Source organism: Salvelinus fontinalis, chromosome 1, assembly GCF_029448725.1.
Source record: "Salvelinus fontinalis isolate EN_2023a chromosome 1, ASM2944872v1, whole genome shotgun sequence".
NCBI classification, from domain to species: domain Eukaryota; kingdom Metazoa; phylum Chordata; class Actinopteri; order Salmoniformes; family Salmonidae; genus Salvelinus; species Salvelinus fontinalis.
In genome coordinates, this window is record NC_074665.1 from 3,788,281 (window position 1) to 3,815,481 (window position 27,201).

The 27,201-nt window shown below is 44.3% G+C and overlaps 1 protein-coding gene across 1 annotated transcript; it reads right to left on the reverse strand.

Moving 5' to 3' along the window:
• Positions 1-16,483: 16,483 nt before the first annotated feature.
• LOC129865516 (uncharacterized) lies at positions 16,484-17,434 on the reverse strand. Its single transcript, XM_055938375.1, has one exon. It carries the CDS (start codon positions 17,432-17,434, stop codon positions 16,484-16,486), a length of 951 nt encoding a protein of 316 aa, XP_055794350.1.
• Between the last annotated feature and the right edge of the window lie 9,767 nt (positions 17,435-27,201).

Genomic DNA, 27,201 nt, shown 5'->3' on the forward strand with positions numbered 1-27,201 from the left:
CCTCCTTCTCTCCTTCACTCCTTCTTGGCTCCTTCTCTCCTTCACTCCTTCTTGGCTCCTTCTCTCTTTCACTCTTTCTTGTCTCCTTCTTGATGCCTCCTTCTCTCCTTCCCGTCTCCTTCTTGTGACCTTCTTCTCTCCTTCTTCTCTCCTTCATGTCTCCTTCTTCTCTCCTCCTTCTCTCCTTCATGTCTCCTTCATGTCTCCTTCTCTCCTTCATGTCTCCTTCATGTCTCCTTCTTCTCTCCTCCTTCTCTCCTTCATGTCTCCTTCTTCTCTCCTCATTCTCTCCTTCATGTCTCCTTCTTCTCTCCTTCATGTCTCCTTCTTCTCTCCTTCTTCTCTCCTCCTTCTCTCCTTCATGTCTCCTTCTTCTCTCCTTCACTCTTTCTTGTCTCCTTCTTGTCTCCTCCTTCCCTCCTTCAGTCTTTCTTGTTTCCTTCTTGTTGCCTCCTTCTCTCCTTCCTGTCTCCTTCTTGTCTCCTTCTCTCCTTCACTCTTTCTTGTCTCCTTCTTCTCTCCTTCTTCTCTCCTTCTCTCCTTCTTTTCTCCTACTTGTCTCCTTGTCTCCTTCTTGCCTCCTTCTAGTTTCCTTCTTGTCTCCTCCTCACCTTCTTGTCTCCTTGTCTCCATCTTCTCTCCTTCTTGTCTCCTTCTTGACTCCTTCTTCTCTCAATGGACAAGGTGCCTGTCAAATAAAATACACTCAAATCTGTTAGCTTCAATTTCATTTGATACCTTTTCTTTGGAATTTGAGATTGAATACCTTTCTTTGTTCCAGAGGCTTCAGGAAAGCGTCATATTTGCCAGGATAAAGTCTTCTACAAACAGACGCAGTGCACGACACCCTTCATGAGTTTTGTCGATTTATAACATAAAAAACAATCAAGTGTTAAAAGTAGGCCACATGTGAAAGACTGTTGGGGAAAGAGACATTTTGAATTTCTCCATAAGTGTTTGGAATCAAACTTTGATTCACGTTCCTTCTTCTCTCCTTCTCTCGTTCTCTCCTTCTCTCCCTCTTTTCTTCTTCTCTCTTTCTCTCCCTCTTTTCTTCTTCTCTCTTTCTCTCTCTCTTTTCTTCTCGCCTTCTCTCCCTCTTTTCTTCTTCTCTCATTATCTCCCTCTTTTCTTCTTCTCTCCCTCTTTTCTTCTTCTCTCCTTCTCTCCCTCTTTTCTCCTTCTCTCTTTCTCTCCCTCTTTTCTCCTTCTCTCTTTCTCTCCCTCTTTTCTTCGTCTCTCATTCTCTCCCTCTTTTCTTCTTCTCTCAATCTCTCCCTCTTTTCTTCTTCTCTCCTTCTCTCCCTCTTTTCTTCTTCTCTCCTTCTCTCCCTATTTTCTTCTTCTCTCCTTCTCTCCCTCTTTTCTCCTTCTCTCCTTCTCTCCCTCTTTCTTCTTATCTCCTTCTCTTCTTCTTCTCTCCTTCTCTCCCTCTTTTCTTCTTCTCTCCTTCTCTCCCTCTTCTCTTCTTCTCGCTTTCTCTCCTTCTCTTCTTCTTCTCTCCATGCAGCACACCCACTTACAGTCCCACACCTCTTCTCCACCTCCTCCCTCACTCCCCCTCTCCCATCCTTCTTCCATCGACAGTGAGAGGCTGTGTGGTAACACACCTCCTGTTGGGGTAACCAGAGCCCCCCCGGCTTGCTACCCCCCCCCCCCCCCCCCCGCTCTGCCCTGAGATCACAGTATACACCTTGTTTCCCTGTTCCAGCTTAGTTTGTGTGTGTGTGTGTGTGTGTGTGTGTGTGTGTGTGTGTGTGTGTGTGTGTGTGTGTGTGTGTGTGTGTGTGTGTGTGTGTGTGCGTGTGCGTGTGCGTGTGTGTGTGTTACAGAGTGACTAGCTCCCCTGGCCCTGGTCTCAGGATGTGGAGGGAAAGGAAGGTCTCTTTCTGCCAGCTGCTTGCCTTGGCTCTTCCAGACTCCACATCAAACCCTTCCTCTAAACCCTTCAACCCTGTAGAGAGACTGCCTCTTTCTTACACACACACTCTGCCTGGAGAGAGAGCTGTAGCGGAGACAAGTGACCCTCTGACCCTAACTGTCACCCATCCAGAAGTGGCTAACACTGCTCGCAGTCATCCCCGGGCCCTGCCTTCACCCCACTAACCTCAGCCCCAGAGTCCTGCTGCAACCTTCCAGGACTGCAGCAGGGGTCCCTGTGTATTTGTGTGTTGTGTTGTGTTGTGGTGTGGTTGAGCTGCATAATGTGATAATGGTTGTGAGAGAAACAACACACAGCACAGCAGCCTGTCTGGTTGTTAACCAGTCTAGATGCTAACCAGTCTTTTCAGTCTAGATGCTAACCAGTCTAGATGTTAACCAGTCTAGATGTTAACCGGTCTAGATGTTAACCGGTCTAGATGTTAACCGGTCTAGATGTTAACCGGTCTAGATGTTAACCAGTCTGGATGTTAACCAGTCTAGATGTTAACCAGTCTAGATGTTAACCAGTCTGGATGTTAACCAGTCTAGATGTTAACCAGTCTAGATGTTAACCGGTCTAGATGTTAACCGGTCTAGATGTTAACCAGTCTAGATATTATATTATATTAGATTATATTAGTGGTTAGGTATTATATTAGATTAGATTATATTACTGGTTAGGTATTATATTAGATTATATTATATTACTGGTTAGGTATTATATTAGATTATATTATATTAGAGGTTAGGTATTATATTAGATTAGATTATATTACTGGTTAGGTATTATATTAGATTATATTATATTACTGGTTAGGTATTATATTAGATTATATTATATTAGTGGTTAGGTATTATATTAGATTAGATTATATTAGTGGTTAGGTATTAGATTATATTAGATTATATTAGTGGTTAGGTATTATATTAGATTAGATTATATTACTGGTTAGGTATTATATTAGATTATATTATATTACTGGTTAGGTATTATATTAGATTATATTATATTAGAGGTTAGGTATTATATTAGATTAGATTATATTACTGGTTAGGTATTATATTAGATTATATTATATTACTGGTTAGGTATTATATTAGATTATATTATATCAGTGGTTAGGTATTATATTAGATTAGATTATATTAGTGGTTAGGTATTATATTATATTAGATTATATTAGTGGTTCGGTATTATATTAGATTAGATTGTATTAGTGGTTAGGTATTATATTAGATTAGATTATATTAGTGGTTAGGTATTATATTAGATTAGATTATATTAGTGGTTAGGTATTATATTAGATTAGATTTTATTAGTGGTTAGGTATTATATTAGATTATATTAGTGGTTAGGTATTATATTATATTATATTAGTGGTTAGGTATTATATTATATTATATTATATTAGTGGTTAGGTATTATATTAGATTAGATTGTATTAGTGGTTAGGTATTATATTAGATTATATTAGTGGTTAGGTATTATATTAGATTAGATTGTATTAGTGGTTAGGTATTATATTAGATTAGATTATATTAGTGGTTAGGTATTATATTAGATTATATTATATTAGTGGTTAGGTATTATATTAGATTATATTATATTAGTGGTTAGGTATTATATTAGATTAGATTGTATTAGTGGTTAGGTATTATATTAGATTATATTATATTAGTGGTTAGGTATTATATTATATTATATTATATTAGTGGTTAGGTATTATATTATATTATATTATATTAGTGGTTAGGTATTATATTATATTATATTATATTAGTGGTTAGGTATTATATTAGATTAGATTGTATTAGTGGTTAGGTATTATATTATATTATATTATATTAGTGGTTAGGTATTATATTATATTATATTATATTAGTGGTTAGGTATTTTCGACACACAAATGTTTCTGAAAAAGACGAGAAGGGAAGTAGTCCATTTCTGCACAAACATGACGCATGTTGTTGATGTCAGTTCTGTGTGTGCAGTACGGGGCAAGGCGTGCTGCTCTGTTTGTTTTGAGCCAGCTGCAGCTTTTATAGGTCTTTTTTTTCTGCACCTGGACCATATTACCAGACAGTAATCAAGATGGGACAAGATCAGACCATTTACAACTAGTACAGTTGATCTTTGTGTCAAAAACGCATAACACATTTTATAACAGACATACCTCTCCCCCAATCTTCACAACAACTTGTCTGGTTCCGGTTCCAACCAACATTTTGTAGTATAAATCGATCTGTGAACACCGTAGATGGAAATGGCTTGGATTGAGCGATAGCCCTGGTTCCCACAGACACTGAGCCGGTGTGATGTGGGCCATCCCACTCGAAGCTGGGATGGCCCTCCTCCCATTTAATTCGCTCGTCTGACTGTCCATCGACTCCTGGCTGAACCCTACATCACAGCCACTGACAAAGCACATGCCTGCAAACGTTACATCGTAGCGCAGCAGGAGAGAGTGGTTTCATCAAGTTAGCACATTCAGAGATAGATTTTTAGCCATTAATCTAAAATAATTCATAGATAAAAAAAAAAAACACTTTCTGTTTGTCATAGATGGACAACATCTATGGGTTCAGGAAGCTAGAGCTCTGGGAGACATTCACAGCGATGGGGGCAGACGTTTGGATCAAGAGAGACCTTTAGAAAATATGCACATTTTCTTTAACACGAAACACACAAATATGTATTTTACAATTAAATCTATAATTTGATCAAACTAAACTCAGCAAAAAAAAGAAACGTCCTCGCACTGTCAACTGTGTTTATTTTCAGCAAACTTAACATGTGTAAATATTTGTATGAACATAACAAGATTCAACAACTGAGACATAAACTGAACAAGTTCCACAGACATGTGACTAACAGAAATGGAATAATGTGTCCCTGAACAAAGGGGGGGTCAAAATCAAAAGTAACAGTCAGTATCTGGTGTGGCCACCAGCTGCATTAAGTACTGCAGTGCATCTCCTCCTCATGGACTGCACCAGATTTGCCAGTTCTTGCTGTGAGATGTTTACCCCACTCTTCCACCAAGGCACCTGCATGTTCAGGTACATTTCTGGGGGGAATGGCCCTAGCCCTCACCCACCGATCCAACAGGTCCCAGACGTGCTCAGTGAATTGAGATCCAGGCTCTCTGACAGTCTGAGCACTGATGGAGGGATTGTGCGTTCCTGGTGTAACTCGGGTAGTTGTTGTTGCCATCTTGTACCTGGGTGTGATGTTCGGATGTACCGATCCTGTGCAGGTGTTGTTACATGTGGTCTGCCACTGCGAGAACGATCAGCTGCCTGTCCTGTCTCCCTGTAGCGCTGTCTTAGGCGTCTCACAGTACGGACATTGCAATTTATTGCCCTGGCCACATCTGCAGTCCTCATGCCTCCTTGCAGCATGCCTAAGGCACGTTCACGCTGATGAGCAGGGACCATGGGCATCTTTCTTTTGGTGTTTTTCAGAGTCAGTAGAAAGGCCTCTTTAGTGTCCTAAGTTTTCATAACTGTGACTGACCTTAATTGCCTAATGTCTGTAAGCTGTTAGTGTCTTAACGATCGTTCCACAGGTGCATATTCATTAATTGTTTGTGGTTCATTGAACAAGCATGGGAAACAGTGTTTAAACCCTTTACAATGAAGATCTGTGAAGTTATTTAGATTTTTACGAATGATCTTTGAAAGACAGGGTCCTGAAAAAGGGACATTTCTTTTTATGCAGAGTTTATATTTTGAATGCATATAAGTAATGTTAAGCCTTATTCATGCAGTTTTGTTGAATAGAAAATACATCATATAAAATCTTTATCTGTTCATATTTTCATCATATTGGTACTGTTTACTGGAGCTTGTGTCCTCAAAAGTACCTACACATTTTTACAATTAACTGGTTTTAATATTATCTAAGATTAGCAAATTACTAATCTCATGAATTTTGTTTCTGAGACTACATACAGTGCCATGAAAAAGTATTTGCCCTCTTTCTGATTTTCTCTGTTTTTGCATATTTTTGATACTGAATGTTATCAGATCTTCAACCAACACATAATGTTAAATAAAGGTAACCTCAGTTTACAAATAACAAAGAAAATGGAGACTTGTTTTATTTATTTAATTAACTATGTTATCCAACACCCATTTCCCCTGTGTGAAAAAGTAATCGCTCCCTTACTCTCAGTAAGTGGTTGTACCACATTTAACTGCAATGACTCCAACAGACTTCCTGTAGTTGTTGATCAGTCTCTCACATCGCTGTGGAGGAATTTTGGTCCACTCTTCCATACAGAACTGCTGTAACTCAGTGACATTTGTGGGTTTTCAAGCATGAACTGCTTGTTTCAAGTCCTGCCACAACAACTCAATTGGGATTAGGTTTGGACTTTGACTAGGTCATTCTAAAACTTCAAATTTGTTGCTTTTTTTTTACATTTTCATGTAGACTTAATTCTACAGGATAATGTCAGGCCATCCGTCTGTGAGCTGAAGCTGAAGCGCAGCTGGGTCATGCAGCAAGACAATGATCCAAAATGCACAATCCTCTGATACAGAGCAAAATTCATTATTCCTTCTATTAAGGCAAGTGGTCCAGGTCCTGAGGCAGCAAAACATCCCCAAACCATCACACTACCACCACCATGCTGACCCAAAACCATCACACTACCACCACCATGCTGACCCAAAACCATCACACTACCACCACCATGCTGACCCAAAACCATCACACTACCACCACCATGCTGACCCCAAACCATCACACTACCACCACCATGCTGACCCCAAACCATCACACTACCTCCACCATGTTTGACCCCTAACCATCACACTACCTCCACCATGTTTGACCCCTAACCATCACACTACCTCCACCATGCTGACCCCAAACCATCACACTACCTCCACCATGCTGACCCCAAACCATCACACTACCTCCACCATGTTTGACCCCTAACCATCACACTACCTCCACCATGTTTGACCCCTAACCATCACACTACCTCCACCATGTTTGACCGTTGGTGTGCGGTTCTTACTGTGGAATGCAGTGTTTGGTTTTCACCAGACATAATGGGACCCATCTCGTCCAAAAAGCTTTACTTCTGACTAATCTTTCCATATAACATTCCTCCAAGAGTCTCGATGATCATACAGGTGTTTCCAGGTGCTTCCAGGTGTTTCCAGGTGTTTCCAGGTGTTTCCAGGTGCTTCCAGGTGCTTCCAGGTGCTTCCAGGTGTTTCCAGGTGCCTCCAGGTGTGTCCAGGTTCTTCCAGGTGTTTCCAGGTGCTTCCAGGTGTTGCCAGGTGCTTCCAGGTGCTTCCAGATGCTTTTTGGACGACATGGGTATATATATCTTACAATGACATTCTAGACGATTCTGTGCTTCCAACCTTGTGGCAACAATTTGGGGAAGGCCCTTTCCTGTTTCAGAATGGCAATGCCACTCATGCACAAAGCGAGGTACATACAGAAATGGTTTGTCGAGATGTGTGGAAGAACTTGACTGGCCTGCACAGAGCCCTGGCCTCATCCCCATCGAACAACTTTGGGATGAATTGTAACGCCGACTGCCAGCCAGGCCTAATCGCCCAACATCAGTGCCTGACCTCACTAATACTCTTGTGGCTGAATGGAGTCCTCGCAGAAATGTTCCAACATATAGTGGACAGCATTCCCTGAAGAATGGAGGCTGTTATAGCAGCAAAAGGTGGGGACCAACTCCATATTAATGCCCATGACTTTGGAATGAGATGTTCGACGAGCAGATGTCCACATAAACTTTCTAGGGAGTTTTTCCTAGCCACCATGCTTCTACACCTGCATTGCTTGCTCTTTGAGGTTTTAGGCTGGGTTTCTGTACAGCACTTTGTGACATCAGCTGATGTAAGAAGGGCTTTATAAATAAATTTGATTTGATTTTGATTTAGTGTTTTTCCTTCATTATAATTTCTGGAATTCATTTTTTGCATCCTCTTGGACATTAGTTATACTAGAAACTCTCTCACATTTTTGCTAATTATCTGGCTATAAGATGAATTGGGGAAAACCTTCAAACATACACTGTCACAAAGACAGTAAATCAAATAAAATTGTATTGGTCACATACACATATTAAGCAAATGTTATTAAGGGTGTAACGAAATGCTTGTGTTCCTAGCTTCAACAGTGTAGTCATGTTCATGTTACTTCCGGGTTGGAGCGAGTAGTCGCATTTCGCATTTCGCATTCGCTCCACAGGTAGTATTACATTTAATTTAATTTCATTACAGTACAACGGTTTGATTTGTTTGATCTTAGCACTTTTTTCTTAGCTAGCTACATAGCCGTCTTTGTATCAAAGATAATTGTGTAGTTTAGATTATTATCGAATTATCGAATCTTCTAACGTTGTCAACACTGCTAGCTAGCCAGCTAGCCAACTTCTACCGAAACATTACAACGGAACGATTTGATTAGTGTAGTGTTAGCTAGCTACATAGTTGTCTTTGCTGTCTTTGTATCTAAGATAATTGTGTAGTTTAGAGTAATTATCTAGCCAGTTATCGAGGTTACCTAGCCAGCTCCACTTTCAAACAAAGTCAGCTAGCCAGCTATTTTCGCCGGCCTAACGTTGTCAACACTGCTAGCTAGCCAGCTAGCCAACTTCTACCGAAACAGTACAACGGAACAATTTGATTAGTGTAGTGTTAGCTAGCTACTTAGTTGTCTTTGCTGTCCTTGTATCTAAGATAATTGTGTAGTTGAGTAGTTATCTAGCCAGTTATCGAGGTTACCTAGCCAGTTATTGAGGCTACCTAGCCAGCAACACTTTCAAACAAAGTCAACAACGCAGCCACTGCTAGCTAGCCTACTTCACCAGTCAGCAGTACTGCATCATTTTAATCATTTTAGTCAATAAGATTTTTGCTACGTAAGCTTAACTTTCTGAACATTCGAGACGTGTAGTCCACTTGTCATTCCAATCTCCTTTGCATTAGCGTAGCCTCTTCTGTAGCCTGTCAACTATGTGTCTGTCTATCCCTGTTCTCTCCTCTCTGCGCAGACCATACAAACGCTTCACACCGCGTGGCCGCTGCCACCCTAACCTGGTGGTCCCAGCGCGCACGACCCACGTGGAGTTCCAGGTCTCCGGCAGCCTCTGGAACTGCCGATCTGCGGCCAACAAGGCAGAGTTCATCTCAGCCTATGCTTCCCTCCAGTCCCTCGACTTCTTGGCACTGACGGAAACATGGATTACCACAGATAACACTGCTACTCCTACTGCTCTCTCCTCGTCTGCCCACGTGTTCTCGCACACCCCGAGAGCTTCTGGTCAGCGGGGTGGTGTCACTGGGATCCTCATCTCTCCCAAGTGGACATTCTCTCTTTCTCCCCTGACCCATCTGTCTATCGCCTCCTTTGAATTCCATGCTGTCACAGTTACCAGCCCTTTCAAGCTTAACATCCTTATCATTTATCGTCCTCCAGGTTCCCTTGGAGAGTTCATCAATGAGCTTGACGCCTTGATAAGTTCCTTCCCTGAGGATGGCTCACCTCTCACAGTTCTGGGTGACTTTGTCTATCTGTCTATCGCCTCCTTTGAATTCCATGCTGTCACAGTTACCAGCCCTTTCAAGCTTAACATCCTTATCATTTATCGTCCTCCAGGTTCCCTTGGAGAGTTCATCAATGAGCTTGACGCCTTGATAAGTTCCTTCCCTGAGGATGGCTCACCTCTCACAGTTCTGGGTGACTTTAACCTCCCCACGTCTACCTTTGACTCATTCCTCTCTGCCTCCTTCTTTCCACTCCTCTCCTCTTTTGACCTCACCCTCTCACCTTCCCCCCTACTCACAAGGCAGGCAATACGCTTGACCTCATCTTTACTAGATGCTGTTCTTCCACTAATCTCATTGCAACTCCCCTCCAAGTCTCCGACCACTACCTTGTATCCTTTTCCCTCTCGCTCTCATCCAACACTTCCCACTCTGCCCCTACTCGGATGGTATCGCGCCGTCCAAACCTTCGCTCTCTCTCCACCGCTACTCTCTCCTCTTCCATCCTATCATCTCTTCCCTCTGCTCAAACCTTCTCCAACCTATCTCCTGATTCTGCCTCCTCAACCCTCCTCTCCTCCCTTTCTGCATCCTTTGACTCTCTATGTCCCCTATCCTCCAGGCCGGCTCGGTCCTCCCCTCCTGCTCCGTGGCTCGACGACTCATTGCGAGCTCACAGAACAGGGCTCCGGGCAGCCGAGCGGAAATGGAGGAGAACTCGCCTCCCTGCGGACCTGGCATCCTTTCACTCCCTCCTCTCTACATTTTCCTCTTCTGTCTCTGCTGCTAAAGCCACTTTCTACCACTCAAAATTCCAAGCATCTGCCTCTAACCCTAGGAAGCTCTTTGCCACCTTCTCCTCCCTCCTGAATCCTCCTCCCCCTCCTCCCCCCTCCTCCCTCTCTGCAGACGACTTCGTCAACCATTTTGAAAAGAAGGTTGACGACATCCGATCCTCGTTTGCTAAGTCAAACGACACCGCTGGTTCTGCTCACACTGCCCTAACCTGTGCTTTGACCTCTTTCTCCCCTCTCTCCCCAGATGAAATCTCGCGTCTTGTGACGGCCGGCCGCCCAACAACCTGCCCGCTTGACCCTATCCCCTCCTCTCTTCTCCAGACCATTTCCGGAGACCTTCTCCCTTACCTCACCTCGCTCATCAACTCATCCTTGACCGCTGGCTACGTCCCTTCCGTCTTCAAGAGAGCGAGAGTTGCACCCCTTCTGAAAAAACCTACACTCGATCCCTCCGATGTCAACAACTACAGACCAGTATCCCTTCTTTCTTTTCTCTCCAAAACTCTTGAACGTGCCGTCCTTGGCCAGCTCTCCTGCTATCTCTCTCAGAATGACCTTCTTGATCCAAATCAGTCAGGTTTCAAGACTAGTCATTCAACTGAGACTGCTCTTCTCTGTGTCACGGAGGCGCTCCGCACTGCTAAAGCTAACTCTCTCTCCTCTGCTCTCATCCTTCTAGACCTATCGGCTGCCTTTGATACTGTGAACCATCAGATCCTCCTCTCCACCCTCTCCGAGTTGGGCATCTCCGGCGCGGCCCACGCTTGGATTGCGTCCTACCTGACAGGTCGCTCCTACCAGGTGGCGTGGCGAGAATCTGTCTCCTCACCACGTGCTCTCACCACTGGTGTCCCCCAGGGCTCTGTTCTAGGCCCTCTCCTATTCTCGCTATACACCAAGTCACTTGGCTCTGTCATAACCTCACATGGTCTCTCCTATCATTGCTATGCAGACGACACACAATTAATCTTCTCCTTTCCCCCTTCTGATAACCAGGTGGCGAATTGCATCTCTGCATGTCTGGCAGACATATCAGTGTGGATGACGGATCACCACCTCAAGCTGAATCTCGGCAAGACAGAGCTGCTCTTCCTCCCGGGGAAGGACTGCCCGTTCCATGATCTCGCCATCACGGTTGACAACTCCATTGTGTCCTCCTCCCAGAGCGCTAAGAACCTTGGCGTGATCCTGGACAACACCCTGTCGTTCTCAACTAACATCAAGGCGTTGGCCCGTTCCTGTAGGTTCATGCTCTACAACATCCGCAGAGTACGACCCTGCCTCACACAGGAAGCGGCGCAGGTCCTAATCCAGGCACTTGTCATCTCCCGTCTGGATTACTGCAACTCGCTGTTGGCTGGGCTCCCTGCCTGTGCCATTAAACCCCTACAACTCATCCAGAACGCCGCAGCCCGTCTGGTGTTCAACCTTCCCAAGTTCTCTCACGTCACCCCGCTCCTCCGCTCTCTCCACTGGCTTCCAGTTGAAGCTCGCATCCGCTACAAGACCATGGTGCTTGCCTACGGAGCTGTGAGGGGAACGGCACCTCCGTACCTTCAGGCTCTGATCAGGCCCTACACCCAAACAAGGGCACTGCATTCATCCACCTCTGGCCTGCTCGCCTCCCTACCTCTGAAGAAGTACAGTTCCCGCTCAGCCCAGTCAAAACTGTTCGCTGCTCTGGCACCCCAATGGTGGAACAAACTCCCTCACGACGCCAGGACAGCGGAGTCAATCACCACCTTCCGGAGACACCTGAAACCCCACCTCTTTAAGGAATACCTAGGATAGGATAAAGTAATCCTTCTAACCCCCCTAAAAGATTTAGATGCACTATTGTAAAGTGGCTGTTCCACTGGATATCATAAGGTGAATGCACCAATTTGTAAGTCGCTCTGGATAAGAGCGTCTGCTAAATGACTTAAATGTAAAATGTAAATGTAATATCTAACAATTCACAACAATACACCCACATCTAAAAGTAAAAGAATGGAATTAAAAAATATATAAGTATTAGGACGAGCAATGTCGGTGTAACGCTTGTCGTCTGGAGGAGAAGAAGAGGACCAAGGTGCAGCGTGGGAAGTGTTCATATTCTTTAATTAAATACGCAACACTAAACAAAAACGACAAACGAACAGTCCTGAAAGGTGAAACAAACACTAAAGAGGAAACAACCACCCACAAACACAGGTGACAACGATAGACAGCTGCCTCTGATTGAGAACCATACCAGGCCAAACACATAGAAATACAACACAAGGACAACATAGAACACCAGACATAGAATGCCCACCCCAACTCACGCCCTGACCAACCCAAACAGAGACATAAAAAGGATCTCTAAGGTCAGGACGTGACAGTCGGAGAGGCATTGACTAGAATACAATAGAATGTAGTATATACAGTGGCATTGACTAGAATACAATAGAATGTAGTATTTATATATACAGTGCAGTCGGAAAGTTTTCAAACCCCTTGACTTTTTCCACATTTTATTACGTTACAGTCTTATTCTAAAATTGATTAAATAGTTTTTTTCCCTCATCAGTCTACACACAATAGCCCATAATGACAAAGCAAAAACAGGTTTTTAGAAATGTTTTCTAATTTATTAAAAATAAAAAACTGAAATATCACATTTACTTGTGATCCTGAGGTCTTGAGCGCTCTGGAGCAGGTTTTCATAAAGGATCTCTCTCTGTACTTTGCTCCGTTTATCTTTCCCTCGATCCTGACTAGCCTCCCAGTCCCTGCCGTTGAATAACATCCACACAGCATGATGTTGCCACCACCATGCTTCACCGTAGGGATGGTGCCAGGTTTCCTCCAGATTTCAATCTTGGTTTCATCAGACCAGTGAATCTTGTTTAGGTGCCTTTTGGCAAACACCAAGCGGGCTGTCATGTGCCTTTTACGGAAGAGTGGCTTCCGTCTGGCCACTCTGCCATAAAGGCCTGATTGGTGGAGTGCTGCAGAGATGGTATCAGAACTCAGGATAAGACCCAGATGCAGACAGCTAGAGTCACAGATGTTTATTGACCCAAACAGGGCGAAGGTAAAAGACAGGTCAAAGGCAGGCAGAGGTCCGTAATCCAGGGCAGAGTCAATACGGTACAGAACGGCAGGCAGGCTCGGGGTCAGGACAGGCAGAGGTCCGTAATCCAGGGCAGAGTCAATACGGTACAGAACGGCAGGCAGGCTCGGGGTCAGGACAGGCAGAGGTCCGTAATCCAGGGCAGAGTCAATACGGTACAGAACGGCAGGCAGGCTCGGGGTCAGGGCAGGCAGAATGGTCAGAACCGGGGAAACAGAACTTGAGAAAGCTGGGAGACAGGAAAACACGCTGGTAAGACAAGACAAGACGAACTGGCAACAGACAAACAGAGAACACAAGTATAAATACACTGGGGATAATGGAGAAGATGGGTGACACCTGGAGGGGGGTAGAGACAAACACAAAGACAGGTGAAATAAATCAGGGTGTGACAGATGGTTGTCCTTCTGGAAGTTTCTCCCATCTCCACAGAGAAACTCTGGAGCTCTGTTCGGAGTGACCATCGGGTTCTTGGTCACCTCCCTGACCAAGGCCCTTCTCCCCCGATTGCTCAGTTTGGCCGGTCGGCCAGCTCTAGGAAGAGTCTTTGTGGTTCCAAACATCTTCCATTTAAGAATGATGGAGGCCACTGTGTTCTTGGGGACCTTCAATGCTGCAGACATTTGTTGGTATCCTTCCCCAGATCTGTGCCTCGACACAATCCTGTCTTGGACCTCAACGGACAGTTCCTTCGACCTCATGGATTGGTTTTTACTCTGACATGCACTGTCAACTGTGGGACCTTATATAGACAGGTGTGTGCCTTTCCAAATCATGTCCAATCAATTGAATATACCACAGGTGGACTCCAATCAAGTTGTAAAAACATCTCAAGGATGACCAATGGAAACAGGATGCACCTGAGCTCAATTTCGAGTCTCATAGCGAAAGGTCTGAATACTTGTTTTGAATAATTTTGCATACATTTCTAAAAACCGGTTTATACTTTATCATTATGGATATTGTGTGTAGATTTATGACGATTTATTAAACAATTATTTAATAATGAGTGATGTAAAAACCTAAATAGATGAAATCACTCCCTCTAACATGGCCATTCTAATTAAAAATATAACAGACGACCTTGAAAGATGGAAAGACCTCCCTCTCTTGCTGTGGGGTAAAATAGACACAATAAAAATGACCATTTATCCATGTATAACATACCTCCTCAGTGCAATCCTTCTGCCAGTCAGGATGATATGTTGAAGAAGTTCAATACTTTGTTCAGGAAGTTCCTGTGGATGTATTTTAAGGCCTACCTTCAGAACTCAGTGCCTCTTTGCTTGACATAAAGGGGAAATTAAAAGAAATCAGTCAAGACCTCAGAAAAGAAATTGTAGACCTCCACAAGTCTGATTCATCCTTGGGAGCAATTTCCAAATGGCTGAAGGTACTATGTTCATCTGTACAAACAATAGTATGCAAGTATAAACACCATGGGACCATGCAGCCGTCGTACCGCTCAGGAAGGAGATGCGTTCTGTGTCCTAGAGATGAACGTACTTTGGTGCGAAAAGTGCAAATCAATCCCAGATCAACAGCAAAGGACCTTGTGAAGATGCAGGAGGAAACAGGTACAAAAGTATCTAGGTCGTACTTTTTGGAGAAATGTCCTCTGGTCTGATGAAACAAAAATAGAACTGTTTGGCCATAATGACCATCGTTATGTTTGGAGGAAAAAGGGGGATGCTTGCAAGCCAATGAACACCATCCCAACCATGAAGCACGGGGGTGGCAGCATCATGTTGTGGGGGTGCTTTGATGCTGGAGGGACTGGTGCACTTCACAAAATAGATGGCATCATGAGGCAGGAACATTATGTGGATATATTGAAGCAACATCTCAAGACATCAGTCAGGAAGTTAAAGCTTGGTCGCAAATGGGTTTTCCAAAAGGACAATGACCCCGAGCATACGTCCAAAGTTGCGGCAAAATGGCTTAAGGACAACAAAGTCAAGGTATTGGAGTGGCCCTGACCTCAAAGCCCTGACCTCAATCCTATAGAACATTTGTGGGCAGAACTGAAAAAGCGCGTGCGAGCAAGGAGGCCTACAAACCTGACTCAGTTACACCAGCTCTGTCAGGAGGAATGGGCCAAACTTCACCCAACTTATTGTGGGAAGCTTGTGGAAGGCTACCCAAACTGTTTGACCCAAGTGAAACAATTTAAAGGCAATGCTACCAAATACTAATTGAGTGTATGTAAACTTCTGACCCACTGGGAATGTGATGAAAGAAATAAAAGCTGAAATAAATCATTCTCTCTACTATTATTCTGACATTTCACATTCTTAAAATAAAGTGGTGATCCTAACTGACCGCAGACAGGGGATTTTTACTAGGATTAAATGTCAGGAATTGTGAAAAACTGAGTTTAAATGTATTTGGCTAAGGTGTATGTAAACTTCCGACTTCAACTGTACATAGGATCTGGAAAGGCCCTAAATTAGTCTGATACTGGTCCACGGTATTGAAATCAGTTGCAGCCATTAACCAGAATATCATTTGGACACAGTGATATCTGTATTGAATCATCTTGGAAATTTCCAAGGAGATTAAACAACTAAAGAAGTTGATTTCCCTTACGTGTATGTGTGTGCTTAAAACGCCTTCTTGCATTGAATTTGAAGAACATTGGTACTGTGTCAGTGGATCAGAATGTACCATGACACACTGACGTTGGAAAAACTGACCTGTCATTCCTATGACATTAATTCACGTGGTAATGGGATGTGGGTTTATTCACTTTGTAATGAGATTTGGGATTATTCACGTGGTAATGAGATTTGGGATTATTCACGTGGTAATGAGATCTGGGTTTATTCACGTGGTAATGAGATGTGGGATTATTCACGTGGTAATGAGATTTGGGATTATTCACGTGGTAATGAGATCTGGGTTTATTCACGTGGTAATGAGATGTGGGATTATTCACTTGGTAATGAGATCTGGGATTATTCACTTGGTAATGAGATGTGGGATTATTCACTTTGTAATGAGATGTGGGATGCAATTGCCGATGGCAACCTCTTCCAAAAACTGACAGGGTTGATGTGTTGATGCCTGGAAGCACTCTCACTGGAAACCTCAATGGGGTCTGGGCCTGGTCTGGGAAGCACTCTCACTGGAAACCTCAATGGGGTCTGGGCCTGGTCTGGGAAGCACTCTCACTGGAAACCTCAATGGGGTCTGGGCCTGGTCTGTGTCCTAGGGGTCTGGTCTGTGTCCTGGGGGCTGGGCCTGGTCTGTGTCCTGGGGGCTGGGCCTGGTCTGTGTCCTGGGGGCCTGGTCTGTGTCCTGGGGGCCTGGTCTGAGTCTGGGGGGCTGGGCCTGGTCTGTGTCCAGGGGGCTGGGCCTGGTCTGTGTCCTGGGGGCTGGGCCTGATCTGTGTCCTGGGGGCCTGGTCTGTGTCTGGGGGGCTGGTCTGTGTCCTGGGGCCTGGTCTGTGTCCGGGAGGCCTGGTCTGTGTCCGGGAGGCCTGGTCTGTGTCCTGGGAGCCTGGTCTGTGTCCTGGGGGCTGGGCCTGGTCTGTGTCCTGGGGGCCTGGTCTGTGTCCTGGGGCCTGGGCCTGGTCTGTGTCCGGGAGGCCTGGTCTGTGTCCTGGGAGCCTGGTCTGTGTCCTGGGGGCTGGGCCTGGTCTGTGTCCTGGGGGCCTGGTCTGTGTCCTGGGGGCCTGGTCTGTGTCCTGGGGGCCTGGTCTGTGTCCTGGGGGCTGGGCCTGGTCTGTGTCCTGGGGGCTGGGCCTGGTCTGTGTCCTGGGGGCCTGGTCTGTGTCCGGGGGGCTGGTCTGTGTCCTGGGGGCCTGGTCTGTGTCCTGGGGGCTGGGCCTGGTCTGTGTCCTGGGAGCCTGGTCTGTGTCCTGGGGGCTGGGCCTGGTCTGTGTCCTGGGGGCCTGGTCTGTGTCCTGGGGGCCTGGTCTGTGTCCTGGGGGCCTGGTCTGTGTCCTGGGGGCCTGGTTTGAGTCTGGGGGGCTGGGCCTGGTCTGTGTCCTAGGGGCTGGGACTGGTCTGTGTCCAGGGGGCTGGGCCTGGTCTGTGTATTTATGTATATGTATGTGTGAGTACTCCTGTAGATGCTTGAACATTTGTCTCAAGAAATGCACTTCCTTCCTCTTTCCATATTCTAGGATGTTATCATGATATGATGATCATTATATGATGACTTATGAGAACACAGCTACGACATCAGCTCAGTTGTTTGTGATTCTTGCCTTTAAATTTGCAGTCCACACATGTTGAATTATTTAGCCACATAAAACTTTTTTATAATCTGCCAATTTCCCTAAACTGTGGACAGTTTGTGTTACTACCTTACCAAAGCTTGCATTTTCACATTATACAATTGAGTGGAATTACACATCATTTTTTACTCAGATTGGTGATGTTATTATAAAAGTTTATAGTTATCAAAGATGACACTAAATCGATTGCTTTAAACAGATTCATATCTTTGGTTTGGTACCGTGATTTTGACCTGTCCGTCCAATACACAGATTTGACAGACAAGCTACGGCGGCTTGCGAAGATATTTATCCCACTTTATCCACCCATTTTTCCTATTTTGTTGCCTTACAACCTGGAATTAAACCTGGAATTAGTATCATTTGATTTACACAACATGCCTACCACTTTAAAGATGCAAAATATTTTTTATTAAGAAACAAACAAGAAATAAGACAAAAAAACATAGAACTTGAGCGTGCATAACTATTCACCCCCCCCCTCCCTCCTAAGTCAATACTTTGTAGAGCCACCTTTTGCAGCAATTACAGCTGCAAGTCTCTTGGGGTATGTCTCTATAAGCTTGGCACATCTAGCCACTGGGATTTTTGCCCATTCTTCAAGGCAAAACTGCTCCAGCTCCTTCAAGTTGGATGGGCTCCTGCTGGTGTACAACGATCTTTAAGTCATACCAGAGATTCTCAATTGGATTGAGGTCTAGGCTTTGACTAGGCCATTCCAAGACATTTAAATGTTTCCCCTTAAACCACTCGAGTGTTGCTTTAGCGGTATACTTAGGGTCATTGTCCTGCTGGTAGGTGAACCTCCGTCCCAGTGGAAGACTGAAACAGGTTTCCTTCAAGAATTTCCCTGTATTTAGCATCATCCATCATTCCTTCAATTCTGACCAGTTTCCCAGTCCCTGCCGATGAAAAACATCCCCACAGCATGATGCTGCCACCACCATGCTTCACTGTGGGGATGTGGTTCTCGGGGTGATGAGAGGTGTTGGGTTTGTGCCAGACATAGCGTTTTCCTTGATGGCCAAAAAGCTAAATTTTAGTCTCTACGGAAGAGTGGCCAGAAAAAAAGCCATTGCTTAAAGAAAAAAATAAGCAAACACGTTTGGTGTTCGCCAACAGGAATGTGGGAGACTCCCCAAACATATGGAAGAAGGTACTCTGGTTTTCAAGAGTCTCCCACATGCCTTTTGGCAAACACCAAACATGTTGGCTTATTTTTATCTTTAAGCAATGGCTTTTTTCTAGCCACTCTTAAGTAAAGCCCAGCTCTGTGGAGTGTACGGCTTAAAGTGGTCTTATGGACAGATATTCAAATCTCCGCTGTGGAGCTTTGCAGCTCCCTCAAGCTTATCTTTGGTCTCTTTGTTGCCTCTATGATTAATGCCCTCCTTGCCTGGTCGGTGAGTTTTGGTTGGCAGCCCTCTCCTGCTAGGTTTGTTGTGGTGCCATATTCTTTCCATTTTTTAAATAATGGATTCAATGGTGCTCTGTGGGATGTTCAAAGTTTCGCACATATGCACGTGCCACTTTTCCGATTTAAATTGTTAGAATTTTTTGAAACAAGTAATTTTTTTCATTTCACTTCACCAATTTGGACTATTTTGTGTATGTCCATTGCATGAAATCCAAATAAACATAAATTTAAATTACAGGTTGTAATGCAACAAAATAGGAAAAACGTCAAGGGGGCTGAATACTTTTGCAAGGCACTGTACCACTCAAATGAGAGCAAAACCCTTTTTCTTAGTGGCCATCTTCCGTAAACATTCTCATCTACCGTAAACATTCTCATCTACCGTAAACATACTCATCTACCGTAAACATTGTCATCTACAGTAAACATTCTCATTTATCGTAAACATTGTCATCTACTGTAAACATTCTCATCTACCGTAACCATTGTCATTTATCGTAAACATTGTCATTTACTGTAAACATTCTCATCTACAGTAAACATTCTAATTTATCGTAAACATTGTCATTTACTATAAACATTCTCATCTACCGTAAACATTGTCACACAAGGAGATGAGTTGACAAATGGCTACTACCCGTTCTCCTCTATCGACAGGTATACAATGCCTTCAGAAAGTGTTCACAGCCCTTGACTTTTTCCACATTTTGTTGTATTATAGCCCGCATTTAAAATGGATTAAATTGAGATGGCTTGTCACTCACCTACACACAGTACCCCATAATGTCAAAGTGGAATTATACTTTTTTACAAATTTTTACAACTTAACATTTTTACAAATTAATAAAATAGGAAAAGCTAAAATGTTTAAGTCAATGAGTATTCAACCTCTTTGTTTTGACAACCCTGAATAAGTTCAGGACAGAAAATGTTCTTACCAAGTCACATAATAAGTTTAATTGACTCTGTGTTTAATAATAGTGTTTAACTACCTCATCTCTGTGCCCCACACATGCAATTATCTACAATGTCCCTCAGTCGAGCAGTGAATTTCAGATACAGATTCAACCACAAAGACCAGGGAGGATTTCCAATGACTCGCAAAGAACGGCACCTATTGGTAGATGGTTAAACATAAAAAAGAAGACATTGAATATCCATTTGAGCACGGTGAAGTTATTAATTACACTTTGGATGGTGTATCACTACACCCAGTCACTACAAAGATACAGGAGTCCGTCCTAACTCAGTTGCGAGAGGAAGGAAACCTCTCAGGGATCTCATCTACAGCTGTATTTAGAATGGGATCCAGCCCATGGGTGATGTGCTGTATTTAGAATGGGATCCAGCCCATGGGTGATGTGTTGTATTTAGAATGGGATCCAGCCCATGGTCGATGTGCTGTATTTAGAATGGGATCCAGCCCATGGGTGATGTGTTGTATTTAGAATGGGATCCAGCCCATGGTCGATGTGCTGTATTTAGAATGGGATCCAGCCCCATGGTCGATGTGCTGTATTTAGAATGGGATCCAGCCCCATGGTCGATGTGCTGTATTTAGAATGGGATCCAGCCCCATGGTCGATGTGCTGTATTTAGAATGGGATCCAGCCCACGTTCGATGTGCTGTATTTAGAATGGGATCCAGCCCCTGGTCGATGTGCTGTATTTAGAATGGGATCCAGCCCATGGTCGATGTGCTGTATTTAGAATGGGATCCAGCCCATGGTTGATGTGCTGTATTTAGAATGGGATCCAGCCCCTGGTCGATGTGCTGTATTTAGAATGGGATCCAGCCCACGGTCGATGTGCTGTATTTAGAATGGGATCCAGCCCCTGGTCGATGTGCTGTATTTAGAATGGGATCCAGCCCCTGGTCGATGTGCTGTATTTAGGATGGGATCCAGCCCATGGTCGATGTGCTGTATTTAGAATGGGATCCAGCCCATGGTCGATGTGCTGTATTTAGAATGGGATCCAGCCCATGGTCGATGTGCTGTATTTAGAATGGGATCCAGCCCCATGGTCGATGTGCTGTATTTAGAATGGGATCCAGCCCACGGTCGATGTGCTGTATTTAGAATGGGATCCAGCCCACGGTCGATGTGCTGTATTTAGAATGGGATCCAGCCCATGGTCGATGTGCTGTATTTAGAATGGGATCCAGCCCCTGGTCGATGTGCTGTATTTAGAGTGGGATCAAGCCCATGGTCGATGTGCTGTATTTAGAATGGGATCCAGCCCATGTGCTGTATTTAGAATGGGATCCAGCCCCTGGTCGATGTGCTGTATTTAGAATGGGATCCAGCCCATGGTCGATGTGCTGTATTTAGAATGGGATCCAGCCCATGTGCTGTATTTAGAATGGGATCCAGCCCCTGGTCGATGTGCTGTATTTAGAATGGGATCCAGCCCATGGTCGATGTGCTGTATTTAGAATGGGATCCAGCCCATGTGCTGTATTTAGAATGGGATCCAGCCCCATGGTCGATGTGCTGTATTTAGAATGGGATCCAGCCCCCGGTCGATGTGCTGTATTTAAAATGGGATCCAGCCCCTGGTCGATGTGCTGTATTTAGAATGGGATCCAGCCCATGGTCGATGTGCTGTATTTAAAATGGGATCCAGCCCCTGGTCGATGTGCTGTATTTAGAATGGGATCCAGCCCCCGGTCGATGTGCTGTATTTAAAATGGGATCCAGCCCATGGTCGATGTGCTGTATGTAGAATGGGATCCAGCCCCTGGTCGATGTGCTGTATTTAAAATGGGATCCAGCCCCTGGTCGATGTGCTGTATTTAGAATGGGATCCAGCCCATGGTCGATGTGCTGTATTTAAAATGGGATCCAGCCCCTGGTCGATGTGCTGTATTTAGAATGGGATCCAGCCCATGTGCTGTATTTAGAATGGGAACCAGCCCCATGGTCGATGTGCTGTATTTAGAATGGGATCCAGCCCATGGTCGATGTGCTGTATTTAGAATGGGATCCAGCCCACGGTCGATGTGCTGTATTTAGAATGGGATCCAGCCCATGGTCGATGTGCTGTATTTAGAATGGGATCCAGCCCCTGGTCGATGTGCTGTATTTAGAATGGGAACCAGCCCATGGTCGATGTGCTGTATGTAGAATGGGATCCAGCCCCTGGTCGATGTGCTGTAGGTCGATGTGCTGTATGTAGAATGGGATCCAGCCCATGGTCGATGTGCTGTATTTAGAATGGGATCCAGCCCCTGGTCGATGTGCTGCATTTAGAATGGGATCCAGCCCCATGGTCGATGTGCTGTATTTAGAATGGGATCCAGCCTATGTGCTGTATGTAGATACTGCCCTGGGTGATGTGCTGTATGTAGATACTGCCCTGGGCGATGTGCTGTATTTAGAATGGGATCCAGCCCCTGGTCGATGTGCTGTATTTAGAATGGGATCCAGCCCATGGTCGATGTGCTGTATTTAAAATGGGATCCAGCCCCTGGTCGATGTGCTGTATTTAGAATGGGATCCAGCCCCCGGTCGATGTGCTGTATTTAAAATGGGATCCAGCCCATGGTCGATGTGCTGTATGTAGAATGGGATCCAGCCCCTGGTCGATGTGCTGTATTTAAAATGGGATCCAGCCCCTGGTCGATGTGCTGTATTTAGAATGGGATCCAGCCCATGGTCGATGTGCTGTATTTAAAATGGGATCCAGCCCACGGTCGATGTGCTGTATTTAGAATGGGATCCAGCCCCTGGTCGATGTGCTGTATTTAGAATGGGATCCAGCCCATGTGCTGTATTTAGAATGGGATCCAGCCCACGGTCGATGTGCTGTATTTAGAATGGGATCCAGCCCCTGGTCGATGTGCTGTATTTAGAATGGGATCCAGCCCATGTGCTGTATTTAGAATGGGAACCAGCCCATGGTCGATGTGCTGTATGTAGAATGGGATCCAGCCCCTGGTCGATGTGCTGTAGGTCGATGTGCTGTATTTAGAATGGGATCCAGCCCATGGTCGATGTGCTGTATGTAGAATGGGATCCAGCCCATGGTCGATGTGCTGTATTTAGAATGGGATCCAGCCCCTGGTCGATGTGCTGCATTTAGAATGGGATCCAGCCCCATGGTCGATGTGCTGTATTTAGAATTGGATCCAGCCCATGTGCTGTATTTAGAATGGGATCCAGCCTATGTGCTGTATGTAGATACTGCCCTGGGTGATGTGCTGTATGTAGATACTGCCCTGGGCGATGTGCTGTATGTAGATACTGCCCTGGGCGATGTGCTGTATGTAGATACTGCCCTGGGCGATGTGCTGTAGGTCGATGTGCTGTATGTAGATACTGCCCTGGGCGATGTGCTGTAGGTCGATGTGCTGTATGTAGATACTGCCCTGGGCGATGTGCTGTAGGTCGATGTGCTGTAGGGCGATGTGCTGTATGTAAATACTGCCCTGGGCGATGTGCTGTATGTAGATACTGCCCTGGGTGATGTGCTGTAGGTCGATGTGCTGTATGTAGATACTGCCCTGGGTGATGTGCTGTAGGTCGATGTGCTGTATGTAAATACTGCCCTGGGCTGGAGAGAAATCTGGGATTCGTTTTAGGATGACTGATCTTTTTCTAAACTTTGACCATTTTCACCTGTTATCTATCAGTGTTCCATAAGCTATAAAAAATAAAGAGAGTCGTACACTCCGTATATCACCTCCCAGACGTTTACTGGGTAAATCACCAACGTTTCGCCATCACTGTGCCAGAGTGTGCGGCTCTCTTTATTTTCATCGCTTAAAGTTTATTTGCCGTTGGTCAGCACCCCTACATAAAATAATTTCATCTGGGTGTGCGCCAGCTCAGTGTTCCAACATCACCCTCATAGAGATAACAGACTATCATTGTTCCAACATCACCCTCAGAGAGATAACAGACTATCAGTGTTCCAATATCACCCTCCTAGAGATAACAGACTATCAGTGTTCCAACATCACCCTCAGAGAGATAACAGACTATCAGTGTTCCAATATCACCCTCAGAGCGATAACAGACGATCAGTGTTCCAACATCACCCTCACAGAGATAACAGACTATCATTGTTCCAACATCACCCTCAGAGAGATAACAGACTATCAGTGTTCCAATATCACCCTCAGAGCGATAACAGACGATCAGTGTTCCAACATCACCCTCATAGAGATAACAGACGATCAGTGTTCCAATATCACCCTCATAGAGATAACAGACGATCAGTGTTCCAATATCACCCTCAGAGCGATAACAGACTATCAGTGTTCCAATATCACCCTCTTAGAGATAACAGACAATCAGTGTTCCAATATCACCCTCAGAGAGATAACATACTATCAGTGTTCCATCATCACCCTCATAGCGATAACACTCTCAGTGTTCCAATCTCACCCTCACAGAGATAACAGACTATCAGTGTTCCAACATCACCCTCACAGAGATAACAGACGATCAGTGTTCCAATATCACCCTCAGAGCGATAACAGACGATCAGTGTTCCAATATCACCCTCATAGAGATAACAGACTATCAGTGTTCCAACATCACCCTCACAGAGGTAACAGACTATCAGTGTTCCAACATCACCCTCATAGCGATAACACTCTCAGTGTTCCAACATCACCCTCACAGAGGTAACAGACTATCAGTGTTCCAACATCATCCTCCTAGAGATAACAGACTATCAGTGTTCCATCATCACCCTCAGAGAGATAACAGACTATCAGTGTTCCATCATCACCCTCAGAGAGATAACAGACTATCAGTGTTCCATCATCACCCTCATAGAGGTAACAGACTATCAGTGTTCCAACATCACCCTCATAGAGATAACAGACTATCAGTGTTCCATCATCACCCTCTTAGAGATAACAGACTATCAGTGTTCCAACATCACCCTCATAGAGATAACACTCTCAGTGTTCCATCATCACCCTCATAGAGGTAACAGACTATCAGTGTTCCATCATCACCCTCATAGAGGTAACAGACTATCAGTGTTCCAACATCACCCTCATAGAGATAACAGACTATCAGTGTTCCAACATCACCCTCATAGAGATAACAGACTATCAGTGTTCCAACATCACCCTCACAGAGATAACAGACTATCAGTGTTCCAACATCACCCTCAGAGAGATAACAGACAATCAGTGTTCCAACATCACCCTCAGAGAGATAACAGACTATCAGTGTTCCAACATCACCCTCACAGAGGTAACAGACTATCAGTGTTCCAACATCACCCTCACAGAGATAACAGACCATCAGTGTTCCAACATCACCCTCACAGAGGTAACAGACTATCAGTGTTCCAACATCACCCTCAGAGAGATAACAGACTATCAGTGTTCCAACATCACCCTCACAGAGATAACAGACCATCAGTGTTCCAACATCACCCTCACAGAGATAACAGCTGTCCATAGAACTGATTCCACATGTGGGGTTTCATCTCCCTCCCTCCCTTACTCATGTAGACAGACGAATACTTGGCTCGATGTTTGGGCCATCCACCTGGTAGACCCCTGAAGACGTGGTCTCTTCCTAATAAACAACCAATGAATCCTACCCCATGACCACAGAAACATGGTTACAGCATGCCATCAAAGGCCTACACAGCTTTACATCAGCATGGGGGAAAGCAGGCCTGTACAAGTGATGTTCTAATCTGTCAGTCACATCATTCCCACATGGTGCCAGAATTATTACGGAACGAGCTACAGTACATCACACGAGACTGCTTCTCAACACCTTAACAATACTATACATTAGACTGGTTCTCAACACCATCCCAATACGCCTGCAAGAAGTCTACAGTACATCACATGAGACTGCTTCTCAACACCTTAACAATACTATACACTAGACTGCTTCTCAACACCATAACAATACTATACACTAGACTGCTTCTCAACACCTTAACAATACTATACACTAGACTGCTTCTCAACACCTTAACAATACTATACACTAGACTGCTTCTCAACACCTTAACAATACTATACACTAGACTGCTTCTCAACACCTTAACAATACTATACACTAGACTGCTTCTCAACACCTTAACAATACTATACACTAGACTGCTTCTCAACACCTTAACAATACTATACACTAGACTGCTTCTCAACACCTTAACAATACTATACACTAGACTGCTTCTCAACACCTTAACAATACTATACACTAGACTGCTTCTCAACACCTTAACAATACTATACACTAGACTGCTTCTCAACACCTTAACAATACTATACACTAGACTGCTTCTCAACACCTTAACAATACTATACACTAGACTGCTTCTCAACACCTTAACAATACTATACACTAGACTGCTTCTCAACACCTTAACAATACTATACACTAGACTGCTTCTCAACACCTTAACAATACTATACACTAGACTGCTTCTCAACACCTTAACAATACTATACACTAGACTGCTTCTCAACACCATAACAATACTATACACTAGACTGCTTCTCAACACCTTAACAATACTATACACTAGACTGCTTCTCAACACCTTAACAATACTATACACTAGACTGCTTCTCAACACCTTAACAATACTATACACTAGACTGCTTCTCAACACCTTAACAATACTATACACTAGACTGCTTCTCAACACCTTAACAATACTATACACTAGACTGCTTCTCAACACCTTAACAATACTATACACTAGACTGCTTCTCAACACCTTAACAATACTATACACTAGACTGCTTCTCAACACCTTAACAATACTATACACTAGACTGCTTCTCAACACCATAACAATACTATACACTAGACTGCTTCTCAACACCTTAACAATACTATACACTAGACTGCTTCTCAACACCTTAACAATACTATACACTAGACTGCTTCTCAACACCTTAACAATACTATACACTAGACTGCTTCTCAACACCTTAACAATACTATACACTAGACTGCTTCTCAACACCTTAACAATACTATACACTAGACTGCTTCTCAACACCTTAACAATACTATACACTAGACTGCTTCTCAACACCTTAACAATACTATACACTAGACTGCTTCTCAACACCTTAACAATACTATACACTAGACTGCTTCTCAACACCTTAACAATACTATACACTAGACTGCTTCTCAACACCTTAACAATACTATACACTAGACTGCTTCTCAACACCTTAACAATACTA

What these genes read in the sequence shown, in the direction of transcription:
- LOC129865516 (XM_055938375.1), bottom strand. Translation starts at nt 17,434, where the DNA reads ATGTTCAAGCATCTACAGGAGTACTCACACATACATATACATAAATAC.